General features: G+C 38.1%; 1 protein-coding gene across 5 annotated transcripts in view; it reads left to right on the top strand.

The window, feature by feature from the left end:
• LOC121888069 (RNA-binding Raly-like protein) overlaps positions 1 to 17737 on the top strand; it is a 70191-nt gene extending 52454 nt beyond the window's left edge. The window contains exons 4-11 of one of the 5 annotated variants that reach the window (XR_006093126.1): positions 1654 to 1832; positions 6810 to 6926; positions 8832 to 9001; positions 11157 to 11195; positions 13250 to 13351; positions 14026 to 14142; positions 14691 to 14726; positions 15298 to 17737. Coding sequence is in view for 2 of the 5 variants with exons in the window: in XM_042399339.1 (XP_042255273.1) it covers positions 1654 to 1832; positions 6810 to 6926; positions 8832 to 9001; positions 11157 to 11189 (499 nt within the window). In the remaining 3 variants the exon portion in view is untranslated. The other 4 variants (XR_006093125.1, XR_006093127.1, XM_042399340.1 and 1 more) reach the window with 4 other exon arrangements.
• The last annotated feature ends 3214 nt before the right edge of the window (positions 17738 to 20951 follow it).

The following is a 20951-nucleotide window of genomic DNA, read 5'->3' as shown; positions in this document are numbered from 1 at the left end:
CTGCCGTCTACAAACTTGTAAAGTTTGCTCAGAGCTCATGGACACGCCTCCTCTGTTGCACCGTGACATATAGCTAGCCCAGGAACGTCTAGGGCTAATGGGAAATGGTGTTCATCAAAGGCTGCTAAAAACATAACTATTGAATTAACAATAATATTAGTTCATTTTTCAAAAAGCTACCATCCTTATCTAAACATATGAAGCAACTGAGCCTCACATACTGTTGAGAAAGGCTCTGTTCCAAGGCTGGAATCTTAGTTATTACATCATAAAGGTTTAGAATGAGGTTTTACTTCTTGAACTGAATCCTGAAGTTCCGGTTTAGCTTTGGCTCTCCATTAGGACTAACTAGCTCTAATAAAGCTAATACTTCTTTAATACATGTATATACTGTAAGTGCAATAAAGAAAGTCTAAGAACAGACTGATTTCATTCTGACATAAACCTGTTGGGGTTGCTTTGCTTACACACTTGTTCATATTTTCAAACAGTAAGTTTTCACTTTCAACATTACAATGAAAAAGGCAAACCTTACACTACCTTGGGTATCTTGGCTGGGCTTGCTGTAGTATAAACTTCCTCCAAATCTAATAAAGAGCAGCACAGAGCTGTCAATGTTACCCTATACTTTCTGATAGCTTCCAGGGCCGGCTTCCACACAGTGGTGAAATACTACACAGTGAATGTGTTGGTTGCAAACAGGGCTTTGTTAACCTATAACTCCAAATTAATGTTGTTAGTGAATCATAGCTGATAAACACTTTAATTAATCTGTTACACTTTTGCTCTTGTGTTATAGAGTTTGGAAAGGCTTGAAAAAAAAAACATCATCTCAACTCTTTAAATTGCAAATATTACTCTAACTACAGCCCCATACATGCCACTTAAACAGAAGAAATGCAAAGCTTGACAGACCTGGCGTTATAGTTATGGTATATTTGCTAAGCTATGATTGGACAGCTCTTGTTTGGGGGAGGAGTTTAGTAAATGGTCGACAGGTTTTCCCTCAAGATCTTGACTCTTCTTTATCAAAAATCCAGTGTTAGATGTAATTCAGTAACCTTCCCACAGTGTAACCTTCAAATAGTCAACTTGTCAAAGTGGCTGAACAGATCAAGCATGCCACTCAAACATGCTGATGAAAGAACACTTGTTTTCTCTGTCATTTATCCAACAGCGATCATAGCGCTTATTTGTGGAGGCATTTTCTAAATGTCAAACTTGTTGAGAGCTGTGACAGACATCTACTGTCACTGAGAGCAGTCGCAACTGACACCTTCATTTGACATTTAGCGCCCTCTTCTTTTCATCCTCTTCACTTTTAGAGGATATGTGAAGTGATTATTTTCATGCATATAATGGTCTGGATAGTTGTACAGAAAGAGAGATATTGGTAGATGTTGTGTCTGCTTTTTGTTTATGTGTGCCGTTTGAAAGAAGAAAAGAAAAAAAAAATCCATAGAAAATCTATTTTGAAATACAATGCTGGCAACAGATAATGGGCTTTATAAAGGGGTGAAATAAACGGAAAAACCTTTTAGCTCCACTAGATGGACATTTTCTGAATGCTGTAGGCTCTCTTATAATAGACAGTGGCTTATAGAAAAAGTGTCAAAGGTGAAGTGTAATATTATAGGTTTTTCTTTTCTTGAGGCTTTTTGACTACCACGGCCGAGTGGCCCCCCCACCCAGAGCCGTGATCCCTCTCAAACGCTCCAGGGTGCTCGCTCCCTCCTCCCGCCGTGGGAAGACCTCTTTCCCCATCAAAACTACCTCCTCTTCCTCCTCTTCATCCTCCAGACCTCCCACATCATCCTCCTCTGGGCTCAAACGTACGTACAATAAGGTGCTTTCTACTTGTCTTGTGTTTTCCCTAGACTAGTCAGATTATTTTTTTTATTTCATTTTTTATTTTTCACAAAAAAACTGGCTAATTATACTAATGGCATTTTTTTGTCCTTTTGAAAAACTGAAGGCTTAATGCAAATCTCAAAACCCTGGCTCCAAGAGAAGAAGCAATGGTATGATTCAGCTGTGCTACTTGTGCTGCGCCACTATAAAAAGCTATTTAATTCACTCCGGCAGCTCAGAACAAGGCACACTGCAATGTAGAGCAAAACACTAAATCACAAACACAAATATAATCCAAGCTTTCAGAGCAGCACCCATTCTGCAAACAGTGTTATTCCTGTCAACCAGGATCCATCTGGATCTCATTTGGTCTTCTGATTAACTGGTGATGCATTATAACGTCCTAAATGTAATTAATGTGAGATTGGGGCCATCTCTGTGGAGCTGTGGTCAGCTGTGTTTTCCTAAACGTTCTCTATCCGTCGCCTGTGTAATTGGCTACAGTGTTTGTTTCATTGTTGCCTGTCTAGGCCAGTGTTATCAGCGCAAGCAGCTTGGTAAGGTCTGTCAGGAGGACCCAGTTGCAGTTGGTATTATAGAGAAGGGAAAAAAAGCCCATCTCCTATCCTCTTTTTGGACAGAGTCAATGAATTCTCTCCTCTGTCTAAGCAGTGCTGCTGTATGTTTGGGAGACTAATTTGCCCCTGCCAGTACCATGAAAAATCAGTATTGACTTTGGCATAGATAGATTGGGCAGCAAAATGAGGTTAGCTTGTCCAAACAACAGGGTGGGCAGTTTGAAGCACTTGGGCTCTACGAGTAATGATTCACTTGAGGGGGAAAGAAAAAAACAGCCGTCGGATGCATGGCTCATGAGGATGGATAGATTTGTGTTTTCCACATTAAATCTACTTTGACTTTAATTCACAATCTACTTTGTTCACTGTCAGTTTTTGTAGACATGTTGGGACTGTTGGCCTATTTAAAGACTGTGATTGTGAAAGGAAATTATAAAAACCGCTTAACATGCAGCCCCGTTTCAGAGCAGAGGCACAAACATTACGTTTTTTTCCTGCTCTGTTTTGTATGCACTTTTTTGGCCACTATTTTGGTATGAAATAGGCGAGAAACAGAACATAATATCACTTTCTGAAGGTGATATTTAGTAGGAGACAGGTGCCTATGTACATTTGTGGTCCTGTTTCTGGCCACCCAACAAATATTAAGTCCAGTATTTACTCTCCCTTTAGCTCTGTTCGGCTCTCTACCTTACCTTCTGAGGTAAATATTTTGTTCTTTAGCTGCTAAATATTTTACTGTGTTCGCCAGCTAGTTGCTAACTTTGTCTGTGTACCATTTGGTGCTGAGCAGGTAGTGTGCAGCAGGTTTATCTGACCTTTTTTTTTTAAAACAATGGCTTCCTGTGTCCGAAAACAGGATTGATGATCAAGAGGGCCATAAAACCAAAACAATGAGCTGAAAGACACTAAAACTTTTCATAGAGCTGAGGGGATGTGCAGAGTCAGTTGATAATTCTATGTGGATTTGTCACTGTGAGTCACCCCTTGCATGTTACTAACAGTCATTCGACCTACAGTTCATATCAAAGTATTGATGAGTGCAAAGAGAGACACCACCCCAAATATGGCAACATCCAGTAATGATCTCAAGTAGTGAAGATTGCTCTGTTTTCATGGAAATAGCTCTTATTTATTAGGATGTTGATGAAAAATATGCATACATGTACAGGATTGCATTATTGGTTACATTTGTGTACATTGGTGCATTGAGGAAAAGTAATAAAACATGGTATCACTAGAGTTCATAGATCCAAGCTGGTAACTTTTCAACAACTATTCGTTTCAGTATGAATAACATCAGCAATACCAGCCCCAAAACTCTTTGTCCAGTTTAATCTTCATAGACCAGTGATTCAAGAGATCCTCACTATCCCCAAGATAAAATTTCTGTGGTTCATCATCAGGTCCTAAAATTAGATCCATTACTCATTCCCTAAATCTCTCCTAATGCTTATTAAATAACAATGTCATTTTTTTCCTCCCTTTTCCTTTAAGCCATGCTATCTAAAGATGCCGTGTTGGATTAGGATGTGTATGTTTTCTCTCTGCAGCTTATGTGACTGATAGCACAAAAGGAAAAAGGCCTGGAGGCGCCGATAAATTAGAGACTGTTCCACACTTTCTTATCATCAAAGGATAACTAGTAAGCTGCCCAGAGCAAGCTCAGATAATGTTGGAATAAGGAAGTAAGAGTAAATGTGGGGGTATACGTACGTGCACGTGTGCATTCGTGTATTCTGGTTTGCGCACATAGAGGCAGGTGATACTGAGAGGCAGATAGAGACACTTCAGTGTGTCCCACCACCGAGATATCATTGTATATCCACAGTTTTCCCCCTTTTTCACCTCAGAAAAGTTAATTTTCTGCTGCTCTGTTGCTTTCCAGTTGATGGCTGCTTTACAAAACAACATGAGATTAGTTCTTTGGATTTCCACACACATATTCCTTATGTATATGGCCTTCAGTGTGGATATATATACTCCTTTTCTCTGTCTCTCTCATGCACACATGAATCATTCTGCTCCATTTTAAGGAAGTAACATACTAAAAAATAACATACAGTATGTATTGGATCTTACCTGGCAGTTGTTTTTCAGCATGAATTCTTCTGAAAGATTAAAATGTCCTTTTGGGAAATCCAGTTTACCGCGAGCTAATATGTCAGAAAATGTTATCATGCGCAGACATCGCCTCTAACTGTAGATGTTGATGTTTTATGCAACGGTTTAGCTCATACATAGCAGCACGCAGACATAGTAGGGGCTCTGCATTGTGATGTGGTGTGGGTGTAAATACACATCAGTGAAATTAACCTAAAGAGCTGCATGGAGACATAATACCAGACAAGTAATGTTTTGATTCTGTGCATGTCTACTGCCTCTTGATTTTCCGGCTGAAGCTTTACAGGAACTTGTGGGTTTGTTTACCGAGCACTCATCCATCCTCTTTCCAGCCTTGACAGAATCTGATAGGTGTCAAAGAGAATTTTATGTTTACTTCTCAACTTCTGGTGTCTGTTTTTCCCTCCTCTCAAAAGATGGCACATTTCAGCTTCCGAGGGTTAAGGAATAAGATTATCTTATTACTTTATGGTCCAAATTCGTTAATCTGCTCAGTTCAAGCTGCTAAGGAGTACACCCTCGTTTGAGCAACCGTGAGACAGACCAGATTGAATTAATGGTGACGTCCCTCGGATAGTTTTTTTTTTTCAGCAGATGTTATTTGCATATGACATATCACGGTTAAGACTCAAACTTTGACATGTTACAGTTATGCTTCATTTACCCAAACCTCATAAATGTATTGTGGAGTGAACACTGAGTGTAAGACCTAAAGCAAAGCAAGAAGGAGAGAGCAATTATTCATAAGGCAGTAAACAGAAGCTGTGGGAGAGAAAATTGTGCCTCCTGTTTCTCTTGCAGTGCTGTTAGTGAGGCAATGATCAGGCAAAGTTGCAATCAGTATATGAAATTTAAAAATGCAATCAAAACACATTATTAGTTTGTTTTTTGTTGTTGTTTTTTTTTAAATCCAGCTTAGTGTTCCAAACAGAAGTGTTGATCATCTAATTTTCCTTTTAGTGGTACTTAAACTAGAATGGATTAACAGACCAAATGCTGTTTTGCATCATATTACGATACACGCCACGGGTTATTTATATTTAAACTGCAAAATGACCTTTAGCAAGGTTTATGGAAAACAATGCACATATAAATATAAAATAGTGAATGAACTGCTATTGTTTTTCATTTGAACATTTCAGTTTTGATGACAAAGAAATCTGGAGTAACATGAAATGCTAGTTAATGTTCTATAGATGAAGTTTGAGTTAAATTCATTGTACTGTATTGTTGACTTACACAACAATTCGATAGAGCTTTATTTAATTGGTCTCAAAATTTCCTAATAATTTTCTGGAAATAACTGTAATTTAACACTAACTTAAGGGAAAACAGAATATTATGAGACACTTCTTTGAATTTGTTAAAGTTGACAGTTTTCTGAAGAATTTCCTTAAAGTACTGCTAAAACCTTTAGAACTGGAAAAATTACCAAAATCTATTTAAACTGAAGTAAAACCAAATTCTTCATATATGTTGAATTGCATGCTTGCTTGAAGACAATTCAATGTTTTTCCATGATTTGTTGACCTGCTAAGCATTGACAAAAGACTATTTAATTAACACTACCATTTAATTGGAATTACTAAAATGGAAGTGCACCAACTGTCTCCATTTTCCCTATAATAATTAGCACCTAATTATAGTTTTTTCCAGGAAACTTCCCAAGAATTTACCATAGCATATTCTGTCTAGGAAAATGTTAGGAAACTATGCAACCTGCAAGTGTTACCAATAATTCTTTAAACTCTTGGATAACTGGATAAACTCAAAAATGCATTGTCATCAGGCTGACGTTAATGCTGTTTCAGTACAATCTGTTTTCATTTTATAATACAAGACTTTCCAGATATCATCCTTCAGTGGAAACAACCCAATGCCAAACATCTACTGGCAACTGAAAGATAACAGTAGTTTGTTCAGATATTGGCACAGTTGAGCCAAACTTGAGCAGTGCTGAACAGCGTGGTGGACGTAAGCCATGCACTAATCTTCAAATTGAAAGCAGCAGGTTCACATTTTCAGATGGGTAACTTTACAGTTGGACAGATTGAGATGTTCTTTCCTGAGGAAAGTGTGACTCAGAGTTATGATAAAACTAAAAACTTAAAGTATTAACAGATGACAGCATGCAGTCTGTGATAAACCACATGAAAAAACATCATTAAAATGAGTGTACAAATTAGTATTAGGGAAACTAAGCCCATCTTAAAGTCGCAGTATGTGAAGATGTGTGTTTGCTTTTTTGTGCCACAGCAGTGAAGACGGACCAGCTTCAGACTATTAAACGGGAGCTCACTCAGATCAAGATGAAGATTGACTCTTTGCTGGGACGTCTGGAGAAGATTGAGAAGCAGCAGAGAGCCGAGTCTGGTGAGAAACAGACAGCAGAATCCGAGCTAGCAGGGGGAGAAAGGAAAAGGACCACTGAGGGAGGGAAATTAAGAGCACACACTGGCCATAAGTCTTAGTGACATTGTGGGAGATAAGAGCAGCAAAGCTCTCTGTCATAACAGCAGACAGGTGTCAACGCCATGCTGACTCAGTTTATATGAGAGGACTTTATAGATGCCCTGCGCTACAGGACAGTCTCCAAGTGCAGCTCACTGTGAAGGTCATTCTGACTTTACCCCACAAAGCGCATGTTCCAATTTTCACCAAGCATGTTTGCACTGTTTATTCACACTCTGATGTATTCTCTCTTTAAACTCCATGACAGTTGAACACCAAATAAATCACATAAATCATAAATAAGTCTTGTATCTCCTCCAGGTGAACCGCTGTGTGATTTATTGGAAGTTTATTGGAACAGCTAAACCACATACAAGAAACAATGAAAAATCCAAGATTATCTGGTCATAAGGTGATGATGGATGTATTTAAAGTGTAAAAGCCAAAATTCACATAAAGGGCCATTGGCGGATCAGGTGGCAAAGCAGTTATTACTATAAAAATGATTTCTTCATTGTTGATATGTTGGGTCCGTTCAATCAGTTTAATTCTACAGTATTCATTTCAAACCAAAATTATGTGGTGTCTACAAATCAAAACTCTAAAATAAAACAAGAAACAGTATACTAGTATAGAATCTAAGGGCGTTTTCAAACCTGTAATAGTGCTCTTGTCCGAATCAGTGGATGAATTGGTGAACTTGGTGCTTTTTCCCCTTGATTATGAGTTTCTTTTCACACAGAGAAGAATCCAAGCGAACCAAAATGCATCACCACAAGCCACGCGTGGTTCACTCCGCTAATTGGTCAGATGTGTCTAGGGCAGGAGAAAGAACATAAACACAGGAAGAAGGTTCTGAAGGAACTACTCTAGCGCTAGTTCAGATCAGTTCATTCTTCAGCTAGCTGCTAGCAACTGTTGATTTCGCTCATCTGCAACCCAGTATATAAAGCACACCTGGCTACAGAGGCCATTTAGCTCAAACTTGCAGAGTATGGCTAGTTGTTGGGTCAGATTGAGGTTGGATCACATTCTTACTACAAACATACCACAGTTCGTTTGGGACCGCACTGAGACAAAATCCTCAAGGGTTTCGGTATGGTTGTTTCAGTCTGCACCCAAGTACAATTACTGTGTTCAGACTTGCCCAAACCAATGAGGAAGACAAACTAGAGTTCCATTTAACCAAACTAAAAAGTGCAGGTCTGAAAACGCCCCTTAAGCAGCAGTTTTCCACAAATTTTTGTAGAGTTAATTTTTTTTTTTTAATCAGATTTTCCAATTTTTGTCCAGTTTTTCTTCCACATACACTACCAGTCAAAAGTTTAGACACATCTTCCCATTCACTTGAATGAGAAAGTGTGTCCATACTTTTGGCTGGTACCATAAATTTCCAGATTTACTTTTAATTTAAAACCAAAAAAGATGTAATTTGCTGACTCTAAATGTGTATGAGAGATTGCAGCATTCAGTGGAATTTCAGAAAAAGTTAACCATGCCAAAAGCTTGTCTACACCACCCACGCAGCGACTGCCTGTGTCCATGCCATCATCCATTCATCTTCAGTATTACTGTGTTAGTTAAAATGGAAGTGTATTATAGAAATGCGTGGGTGTAGACAGGGTATACAAATTGCAGTCTTAGTCACTTGATTGTTTGTTGAGGTTAAACCATATGCTCAGCACAACAGTGTGCATCGCCTCGGGGGACTGCTGGGGGTCCAGTTTGTTCACAAATTGAGAAAATAGAAAAATTCAGCCAAGTAAACTTCTCTGCTAAGAAACTGTCAGACTGAATTCTTTCTCTCTGCCCTCCTTTCTCACTCAGAGGCTCAGAGAAAGTACGAGGACAACTGCGACTCCCTGCATGAGGAGTCCGTGTCAGAGACGGCAGAGAACTCTGGGGAGGAGGCTGGCGAGGGGGCGCTTGATGTGGAGGCGGGAGAGATGACCGATGGAGGCGAGGACGACTACGACGAGGAGGGCAGCCACCATCTGGTAAGAGAAACGTTTGACAGGGCCTGACAGGGAGGGAGAGAGCAAGGCACTTTGGGAGATCTCAAGTGGGAAGACAGTCTTCGTCTTCTGAAAGTTAATTTTCCAGAATTATTCATGACCAGAGATCTGAGAGAGCAGGGCTTCACATGAGTGAATGGTGAGGGCGCCTGGACTGACAGTTTCTCCCTGTCGACCCTGGCTCAAACAGTGGAAGCATGGCTCTTCACAGGCCCACACACAGGCACAGGCGCTAGCTCACACACATACACGTACAGCCTATAATTAAAGCAGATGGCTGAAGGAACATAGGAGAGCATTTAAGACCAGACCTGCATGGACTGGTGTAGATCTGATGCTGAAGTGGAGGATGCAGAACAGTACATAAGAGGTTTTCTTTAACAGGGACACTAAAGAAATAGATGATCAGAGGATCTGTGGAGGAGACTAATTTTTATTTTGGTTTGTTTTTTAACAATTGTGGTATATAAAATGTCAGAAAATAGAAAAGATGCCCAGAGCATCTAAAACTCAAAGATGTTCCATTTAAAATGATATAAAATAGAGAAAAGCAACACAATCAAATTTTCTGACAGTTTTTTTGCTTTGACTTATCAATTAATCAACTCATTGTTTCATTCTTGGTGTTGTCACATTGTCAGAATAATTTATACTCTTCAGCATTGCTAATTTGAATGATTTTTGACCAGTGTTGGTGGATTTAAAACTCAGTTTAGGTTTTTGGGGAGTCACCTTATGCATGACAGTGACTAGTTTAATTCACCCACTTTGTACTACAACGAAACCTTTTTCTTGACATAAAATAGACAATTGCACTCACATATTACTCATGGTTCAATGAATGAGGGCTGCAACTAACTGTTGTTTTCATTGATTAATCTGGCTTAATGGATTAATCCTTTGGCCTATAAAATGTTGGAAAATGGTAGACACAGTAATGTCCATCACATTTCTTAGTGCTCAAGGTATTCAGTAGATTTTACCAGAACAGAAGACAAAAAAAGCAGCCAACCCTCACAGTTGAACAGAATCTGGAACCAGGGAATATCAGGCTTTTTTTAGGGAGTTTTTCCTTATTCGAATCGATGGTCTAAGTATAGAGGATGTTGTATTTCTTTACAGACTGTAAAGCCCCCTGAGGCAAATATGTGATTTTTGGTATTGGGATGTACAAATCAAAAATTGCTTAACTTTACTCGATTAATAATAGTTTCCAATTATTTTTACATTGATTGATTGATTGAGTGATTAATTGTTTCACTCATTTCATCAGGCAAGCTGGCTAGCAGGCAAAGTTTATAAATCATTTGTGGCTTAGACTTGATCACACCTGCAATAGTGCTCAAAAAACGCATTGTAGATTACTTGTAATCACAGAAAATCGTGTAAAAATGCATATTTCAGTATGAAAAATGTACTGCAAGATGAACTACTGTTGAACTAGAACTCTTAAAACAGTCTGGTGTCTGATGAAGGTCTTGTGCGTAATTCTTTAATGAAAATACTGTGCTTTTCCACCATTATATCCATTATCTAATGTTTAATTATGTATGTTTAATTTAGCAATTAAACAAAAAAGATTTAATTACTGTCTTCTCTGTCTGACTTCATGAATTAATCTTAATAATAATTAACAGCTATATGCATGCTGGGGGGCTTTAAGACACCTACAGTGCTCCATTACAAACATTATATCCCCCTAGTATTAATTGAACGATGCGGTCACTCATTTCACACCTCACAGTGACATCAAAGCCATTATCTTCGGTTTCATCTGGGTTCAGCTGTGCAGTGTGGCTATACTTTTGACAATGCTATCTCTATTATGGTATATTTATTATCCATTAACCACGTGAGCATGGGCATGCCGTCCGTGATGAAAGCTTTGTGTCTTTGCTAATGGAAGAAATTATTTTTCAGAGACATGCTGGAAGAGATTTATTTGTTTCCTGAAGGTCACATTGATCACAGATTGTGATAATGTACTACAAAGACTGTTCTATAGGTTGGCATGGCTGCTCTTGTTGAGCATATATCAGCAATGACCTTTAGAGGAGATTAAATATAACCTGTGTGCTCCGTTTAAAAGGCTATCGTATGCATGATTTTAACTTTGTCTCTTTGCTTTCCTTTTCAGATAGAGAACCATGTATCGGATATTGACAACTGAGATCAGGTAAGAGGATTTTTTTTCCAATCCAAGTGTCCATAACAGCCATTGTGAGGTTGTTCTACAAGCATGCTAAAGGTCCTGGAGGCTCTTACAGCCAGTCCTCATTAAAGTCCTTACATCCGGTCCTCATTAAAAGCTTTAACCACTGAACTGTGTCTTGAGCATCTCTAAACATTCGTTAATCATTTCCGAAGTCATTAGCTCCATGACATTTGGAAGACCAGCTCCACTGAAGGGCAGCTAATGCCGAATTTGACAGTGGGAGCAATAATGGCATTCCAATGGGCCAGAACTGCCCATAAACAACATTCATCTAATTGAATTGTGTGGAAGGGGGTACAAATGGTGAGCCCTAAGGTAAAGAGTTTCCTGCCTCTCACCTCTCAGGGTGTGGGTAATGATGCAGCCACATCATCAGTTGGCTTGGCGCTGGCTGGCTCTTCATAGCGGGGGTGCTTAGCAGTGTTTATGGGTTGCACACTATTGATGAACATCGAATTGAGCTATGTTAGTTTTCTTTTGCTTTTGCATTAGCAATGGAAATCTCAAAAAGCAACTTTGTTCGTTAGAGACTGTACAGCAGTGTTAACTTTGGCACCTGATTTTTAGTTTTAATCTTTTGACAAAAATGTATTTTACTTTTAGTCATTTGATTATTTCTAGTGTTAAGTCTGAGATTAGTCAAAAAAAAACAAGAAATAGGTAATCAATGGCTCACTAACCTTGCACTAGATCAGAACACCTATAACAATGGTAACTGTACACATCAAAGATGGTGCCAGCTGTGGGCTCAGAATGCTGAAATGACATAAAAATTAAAAATACACCAGTGGGACTAAAATTTTACTGACCAAAACAGCCTACAATGTCTTAAAGGAATACTTTGACATTTCAGAAAATACATATACTCACTTTCTTGCCGAGGGTTAGATTAGAAGATTCTCATGTCTGTGTTAACTACTGAATGAAGCTACAGACAGCAGCTGGCTAGCTTGGCTTAGCATAAAAACTAGAAACAAGGGGGAAACTGCTAGCCTGCTTCTGTCCAAAAGTTTAAAAAAAGATGTTTTGTTTGAAGAAACTAAAATCCTTTAACGACCTAGAATAAAATTTAGATGGTGGACAGCATACATCAGTAGCCTATAAACACAAAAGATAACCAACTGAAAGTAGTGCTAGCATTACACCCACATTCACAGCCCTTGACAGTGTTACGTTAGCATTAGCTTAACTTTTTATAAATGTTTTAATAATGCATGCTGGCCTTCATGTTTTTCATTGTTTATCTTTGCAATTTCTTGTCTAATTTTCTGTGAGATTGCAGATAAATATAGTTAATAAATCTGTTCCTTTTTTTTCTTTTCCACAAACCGGTAACGTTAGCTAACAATACTGTCAGAGACAATTGATAAAATTGTTGTACCTGCTGTCATAGTTTTGTTTTCCAGGATTAGGCCTATTTTTATTTAGCTTTTGAAAAAGGTATATTAAAATATTTTGTCAAGAGTTTTCACTTATGACATGCTGTAAAGTTTATTTGTGCACATGAAAAATATTTCTCTGCTAACACCGCACCTTTTTTTCCCCTCGTCTTTATCTGCCTGTCCAGGCATTTGGTGTTCCAGTTCTCCCAGCACATAAAAAAAACCCACACGTTACACTTCAGTTTTCCATTTCCTTTCCATAGGTCTGTCCTTTTAAAATTCTGTCAGTGGCCATTTCACAAAACCTCCTCAGAGCACATACATTTAAAAGCCTGAAAATCCCACTGAAGGTCGTGGAGAATATATGAATGTTTTGCTTGCAGGCCTACCAAGGAAAATCAGAGTGGGAAGAACCTCAATAAGTAATGTCCAGAAGGATTAGAAAAGCAGCTTGGGCTTCAGCAAAATATTTCTGCTCTTCCCAAGATATTTCTGAGGCCTTTCAAAATGGACAAGCTTTAAACTCTGCTTAATCCTCATCAGATTTACAGCATTATAAATAGCCATCGTGTTTTAAGGAGGAGACACAGTCCATAATGTGTTTTTCATCGGTTCTCTCCTTTATCTTGCCAGGGTGAGGAAGCAGACACCCCCAGTCCGTGGTATTAGAATTCATCATCACCTTCAAGAGACAGAAAAGGATCTCTGAGGGGATCAAGACACCCATTCTGGACTGTAAGTTGTGTTCAAGAGATGCTGACTCACATTTAGATGCCCAACTGTGCAGCACAAAGCGAATGTGATGTGCTCTCTAAAGAAAATGTATTCAACACCCATTTTAATGCATTGACTTTACCTCATGGATATTTTGTGGAACTTATATTTCATTGCAAGAGTCTGACAGTATCATGCGCTAATCTTGTTCCTGAGAGACGCAGAAAAAATAAAAGACAAGTGAAGGAAATGAAGGTTTTTTTTCTGATTTATAAATTGAATTACGTTGAACGAAGGGAACATGACTTTGTTGATCAATTGTTGCTGCTTTTATGAAATGTGATTGCACTGTAATTTCACAAACTGTTTTCCAATGAATTTATGTTGTTGCTCAAAAATCAAATGAATAAATGACCGTCAGAACAATCTGCAAACGCAGTATAACATTCAGAAAATGAATGAAACATCATTTCCGTCTGGTTCGGATTTAACTAAGCCAATAGCTGTGAGCATAACTTTATCCAGCTTTATCCATTTATCACACAAATGCCCTGTGGGGCTGTTCCATCATATATTCCAACTCCTGCCAAGTTTCAGAAGCAGAAAGGGCTTCCTGTGTTTGCGAGCCAACACTGGCACAGGCCTCCTGCCAGGGAGCAGTGCCCTAACGTCTCAATGCGCTCCTCCCTGCTCAGCTTGTGCATCACAACATGGACTGCTACTGTTCAGGAGCCAATGCCCTTTCTCCTTCTCCTTCGCCATCTCCCTCTGCATTCTGCATTGATTCCATCTGATGTAGACAAGGCAGTGAGGTAAGGTTTCTGGAAATGGTGGAAGTTGTGTTATTTTAAATCACACGTGGAAAGATTTTTAGATTATCTGAGTATAACATACAATGGCTTGTGTTGCCTTAATACAACCTAAATCACAAAGTGGTGATAGAAAACAATATCACATTCCTCTTTAATAACAGTCAATATTAAAGTGAAATACAAACTGTATACATATAAAATAAACTTTCCAACACTGAATCTTTGGTTTCTCTCATTGGTGCAGTTTGTTAACATTAGTTTTCATGATTTGTGCTTGTTGACGTTCACATTTGTCAGGTACATCGCTACCATGTAGAGCTGCTAACATGCAAAAATTCCAAATGCGGCTTAAGCTTCAGCTGAGTGATTATAATTACCCTGATTATAAATAAATTGCTGCAAAGTGAATTATGCCACAAGTGATTGGATGTCAGCATGTTCTACTGTTAATTATTCACATCAAGTTTGCCCATTTGTTTGCGATATGTAATAGTTGTGAAGAGTAATTTTGCTCAAAACAATGACAGAGGCATGTTTGTTTTCTCAAGCTTTCAGATTTCCTTTAAAGCCATCCTAAGGAGGAGGTAGGTGTTGGGAACTACTATTCAGCTATACCAGGTGTTTCCAGGTGATTCCTCAGTAGCATAAATTGGACTGATGGTGTGTATCAGCCAACATCTGTTAAAGCTTTCAGATTTCATTATTAAGCCTGTTTGAACAGTGCTCTGAAAGCTTTTAAAGAAGTCGACTTAATGTAAGATTTAACTGCTGTTGCTCAGTCAGTAGCCTAAATGTTGTTTTTTTTAAATTTTAATGTAACCTAATATATTTGACGGATTATTGATACTGTAATAGTTAAGGAGACAGATACTATTGTAGGAGCAAAATATTCTACAATATGATTTAAAAAAATATAAATTTTTGTGCAACTAGACTATAAATACAATATTTCCTTAATTGCCATTTTTTGAGTGAATGTACAGCACTATTATGTAGTGTACCACCTGACACACTTGTGCTATATTAGCTGTATGCTCACCTCCTCCTGACAGTGTTTTTAAAGTGAAAGCATAGAAGGAAATATGATTCTGTCATTGTTTTAAGTAACTCTGCTCTTGGCTGAATCCAAATGTCCTGACTTTGTCGCACTTGCAGACACGTGGAATAAACGGTCGCATTACTGGGCAGTTGTGAATTCACAGTTCATCAAGTCCACAAGGGAGCTCATGTGGAGTTGCTGCAGAGTCCGCTCAGAGTGGAGACTTCGCTGATTGAATTACCCACAGTTCTTTGCAACTGGGATAAGACACAACAACATTATTAAAGGTATAATATGTAACTGTTCGACATTATAATGTCTAAAAACTAGACCCATGTTATATATTTTGTTGACTTATGTACTTACATTATCCTAAATGTTTCCAACAATTGAAAATCGAAAACAATTGAAATCGAGGTAACGGCCCATTTCATTTGGTCACCTGTCAATGGCGTCATATCCCTTTGCACATGCGTCAGTGTTGTGGTTGTCTACCAGAAGCTGCTATAAATTGATGTATACGATACACTTTTTAGATCTTGGTTGTTTTTAACTATATCTTTTAATCAGATGAAAGATTTTAATCATCGGATGTCTGGATCTTAAGTTATCAAAGAAACAAGTGGAGCAAACATTAGCAGCAGTTCAGCTCGCAGCCCCTCCGGAACTCCTCTGTCTGCCAAACAATGCCGGAGAAACGTTGATTTTTAACAATAAACTACTTTATTCAGTGTTTTTACTGGTTTTAATCACCATGTCCGTTTGGAGGAGACCTATGCGGATAATTAGGCTCCTGGTAATTCGGCTCCTGGTTAAAACCTCATGAATGATGAACACTGAAGGAATCTTAACCAGGAAAAGCTGATTGTTTGTTGAAGACAACCTCTCCCATGATCCCACACTTCTTCTCAACTTCATCAGACTCTGTCTTTTGTTATTGTTTTGATTGAGAGACCCCTAGTGGCAGAAAATTACGTATTGTGCGTTTAATTGCGAACAAAAAACTTGCCTTTCAAATGCAAGTATAAAAGTATGTGTTACTTGCATCATGTAGAAACAATATTTAACAAAAAATATGCAGAAGAAAAAAATATGACACTAAAAAGCTTTGAAAAATAATAACGGTAAAAAAGCAGTGAAAGCTTATCAATAGTCTTATCAACAGTTGATGACAGTATGTAGTCCTGAAGTCTGCAAGGGTTCAGTCCAAGCCCAAGTCCAGATGGTTGACATTTGGATTCAGCCTTATACTGACTGAATATCAGCTGAAGTCCTGGTTTCTATTTAAAAGTTTAACCATATGATTCTGTGTCATTTATGGTTTAAAGGGTAATTTCACTGAAATTATCGAAAAATAAATGCTCTCTTATCTCTAGTGGTATCTAGTCAAGCATTTAGTTGTGGTTTTATGTGCACAGGTTTTGAGATATCCACCCCTGAGACTCGTACCGCCACTTAATACAATCACAAGGTGACTGAAATTCCATTTGTGGTGCTTGAAGCATAAAAAATTACATTAAAAAATTCAACAGTAATATATGTTTCTCTTGCTATTTTATTTGACCTTGGGTAGAAAATGGTTGCCATGAAAACTGTGGATTAATAACCTGAATAACAGGTTAGGATTAGAGTTTTTCAAATGTAACTGTTAAATTCTTTGAGCACCACAAACAAAAAAGTGCATTCAGCCAAAACCTGGGCAAATAAAACCATAAACTATCTATCATGGCTGGATAACACTAAGGAAAAGTTAGAACATGTGTTGTTTGGTGATTTGGTTGAACTGACCCTTTAAACATACATAAACGTGAAGGAAAAGTCACCTCGCACAATTTCATTAACACAACAGTCCCTGGCAGTGCTGCCTAAAAAAATACATTAAATAAAATTTTAAAAAACGACTGTCCTGCAGCTCATTCTAAGTAAGTGTCTGGTGAATGATGATAATGTGTAATATTTAGCACTATTTTTGTATTCAGAAAACATGTTTAAGGGAAACAGCTCTGCTACATGTTTATCTTTTTTGCTGGTAGCCTGTTATTTAATGAACAGTATGGTGATGTGTCAAATATTTTGCAAAAATTAAAAAAAAAAAAAATAGCCTCATTGCTTTTAACTGTTGTACTTTATCTGGGTCACTTTAGAACATTTTTGGCTCAACACATTCAGTTTTCATTTTCACTGTAAATAGTCCTTACCTTGTTTATTTCAAACGCCAGCTAGAATAGGAAGAGAAATTTTATTGCGTTTAAAATAACGTTGAAATAATATACTGACAGTTTGTTGGAGTTGTTGCAGGTTTTAACCAGAATCACTCTTGGTTTGGGATTCAGTGTGGGGCTTGTAGAGATGTGTAACTGACAACTGTTGTATAGAAATGTACATTTTTTGTAAAGATATTTTTATCAAAAGGCATGTTGACTGTAACTTTGTATTTTCAGTTCATGTATAAAAACAGTATATCACAACTGTTGTAAGGCTAAAAAAAAAAAAAACTTGTCATTGTAAATAACTATTTGTGTTCTTATCAGTCAATAAAAATGTTTGTGTCACATATTTAACTAGTCAAACTTTTTAATGATCAACACGTTATTTTGCAAATAAATATGAACTGAAGGACAACGCAAAGATTTGACTTTATTGTAAAGTGCTCCAAATGCAGGCGGGATAATTATGTACAGATGGTTTACAGACGTCTGTAAATATTTGGTGCATCACTCAGCTGTGCCAGTTAAAACTCCATTCTCCTCATTCATTACCATGCATCTTCCCTCAGTACAGACTGCTGGTTTAATCATGATTTATAGTTGATTATGCAGTGCATGTGCTACAGCTGCCATCAAGATGACATTTAACAAGTTATACTGCGCTGTGTTTGAATACATGTCAAATTAACGTCACTCAACAGAAAACTGTCGTCTTGAATTTCACTAATGGCACCAGTCTCGCTGCTGCCAGTTTAAATCTGTTTGTGTCTTCAACTGTGAGTCTCTTCTAGATCCAATATGACGCTAGCAACTGTGCGATTGTTGCAGGTCATTTTACTCCTGGTGTGTTGCATCTCAGGTGACTGCAAGGATGCACATGTCCTGCACCTAATGAAAATAAACCAATGTCTGATCTGAAGTTCAAGTTTCTTGTGTTCAGAACTGGATTGGTTTAGTTTCTTCACTTGCTGTAGAATTTAGCACAAATACTTAATAGTGAAAAGGCATTTTGATCCGGTTTAACCAGAACATTACTAAACACTCCCCTTGAACCATCTTACAGTGTATAGCAACATTACTGATGCATACAGGCTGCCAAAATTCACTATTTGTATTAGTAATAACACAGTTAAGAATGTGATGAAATACATATCATATCATGCACATTTCCAGGTGTATATTTATATTCTGGGGCTGTAATGGAATATTCTTGCATGATTTACTGTTAAAAAAAAACTCATTATTTGTCCTATACTGGCCCTTTATGCAACCCGCAGCTCAGCCTCTGTCTGAATCAGGCCGTTTTAGCTCCTTAGCCCCCCCCCCCCTCCCGATGAACCTACTCCGTTCTGATTAGTTAGTTTCTGGAAGCTGCTCCTCATCAGATTTCTCAAATACATCTGTACATGTTTGAGACTAAATCTGATCTGAAATATGTGATTGGACAATGTTAACAACCTCTGGAACAACCTTTGCAACAAAGACTACAGAACGGACAGCCGTTTGTGGACACGCACAAAAGATCTGACGTCAGTTCGATGGGGCAGTAGAGGTAACACTGCAAACAGAGTGCTCAGAGCAGGCTGGAGCCCTGGCTTTTGACTTTCAGGGAGCATTTTTGGAACTTTAACTATGTTTAACATAGACATCCAACATTATAACAAAGTATATAAATGACAAAATGAAAATCACAAAAAGCATGTTATGAACCCTTTAAGTTAATGTAACTCAGTGTCATGTACATGTACATGTAACTCATTTTTTTAAAGGATTAGGTGCTCCTTTATGGGTTTTGAAAATTGTCAGACTTCTTATAAACCATTTTAAAACTCAAAACCTACCTTAAAAAATGCATTTTCACAAAGCTGAAAACAAGGCTGTTTTTTTTTCTTAGCTCAATAGGTGTTGACATTTTGGAGGTGGGTTTCAGTAGACACATTAATTGTTTCTTAGCATACAGCTTTCATGAAAATCCATTCATGTTTTTAACAGCAGGTGGGAAAAAGTTATCCTCCTCCATAGAGGTAGCGATAATGAGGCAAGAGTATTTGGACAATTACACATTCTTCTTCTTCTGTGTAAGTGTACAAATACTTTTGATATGGACTCTACGTATTAGAACTGACTCTGGTTCTGATCTTCTTGTAAAGGCGGAAACCAAAAACAGTATTTCCCCACATGAATTATTCTGTTTTGATTGTGTCTACTCCTAAAACACACATTTTTAACCTCTTTGAGCTTCCTCTCACTGAAATCAAACCAACAACAGTCATGTTACCAGTCCACTTCTCTAATCTCTAAGGCATTGGTCTAAAAATAACACCTTGCAATGAATACAATCCATTCGATTTTTCAAAATATAAGATTCTTCATAAAAATATAAAGATGCTGCAATGAAAGCAAAACATATTAAAAGACAGGAAGCCAAAAGCAACAAAAAAGCTCCTGACATTAAAGCAAATCCTTTCATAAATGAGCATGTGTGGTGACTTAAATTATGGTAACGATTCAAGCCAGCCAGAGCTCTGCAGGGTTTGTGTGTGTGCGTGTGTTATTAGAGATTCCCTCCTTGTTAGACTATGACATTAATGTCCTTGAAAGGTTTCAGCATGTCATTTTCACTCTGTTAGAGACTCTGTAAAGGTAGCTGGGCAGCAACAGATGGCCGATTTAAAGCCTTCCATTTATCCACAGTAAAAGGTAATGCAGTAAGGTTAATGAGGGCCAACTCCAATGCCACACACAATTAGCCTACCGCATCAAGACCACACCACCAGTGACTGGCATGATTGCGCACAGCTGTTCCCATTTAACCCATATAAGAGAAAACTTTTCACCCCGAGGTAATGCACTGAAGTTTATTCATTTATACAGAGATGACTGAGTAAGGAGCTTCTGAAGTGAGGAAAAAGATATTCAGCCATGACAGTCTGTCTTAGGATGAAACTGACTATACGGTTTTAATTCAACAAGTCCTCTAAATTAAACGACCACATAGGTCGTTTGTGCCATGCACTCCACAATGACCCATAGGGGCATTTTCTAATATGCCGCTTCTATCGGCAGTAATTGCCAAGACAACATTATTTGTCTGTGCTTTTGATCACCGTTACAAATCACTGTTAAAAAATAATGATGTTTCATGGTGTGACAACGCTGTGGTTAAGGTCTGGTTAGGTTCAGGCACAAAAACCACTTGGTTAGGTTTAGGGAAAGATCATGAGAACATGGGTTTGGTTAAAATGATCACTTGAAACGTGGTGTGAGTTAAAGTTAGGCAACCTTCGTCATCACAGCAGCAGTAAACACCACGACAATCGTAGTTACGGTTTTTAAAAAACTGTCCTGACTCGCGGTTGGAAACGTGACATTCATGGTTGGAGGCCTGAAGATAACAGCAGGTTGGGATCTATCCGTCCACCAAACACACCACCTCCAAATATGGAAATTTGTTCCCTTATATAGACATCATTTGAACTGTGTCACTTCTCCGGGTCATAATTATTACAGTTTCTAGATGCTGTCTGTCACTCAAACATAAGTATAGGTCATTTTCTGCAACT

This window comes from Thunnus maccoyii, chromosome 21 (genome assembly GCF_910596095.1).
Source record: "Thunnus maccoyii chromosome 21, fThuMac1.1, whole genome shotgun sequence".
Lineage (NCBI taxonomy): Eukaryota > Metazoa > Chordata > Actinopteri > Scombriformes > Scombridae > Thunnus > Thunnus maccoyii.
The sequence above is the reverse complement of the archived record's forward strand: the minus strand, read 5'-3'. Positions and strand labels throughout refer to the sequence as shown.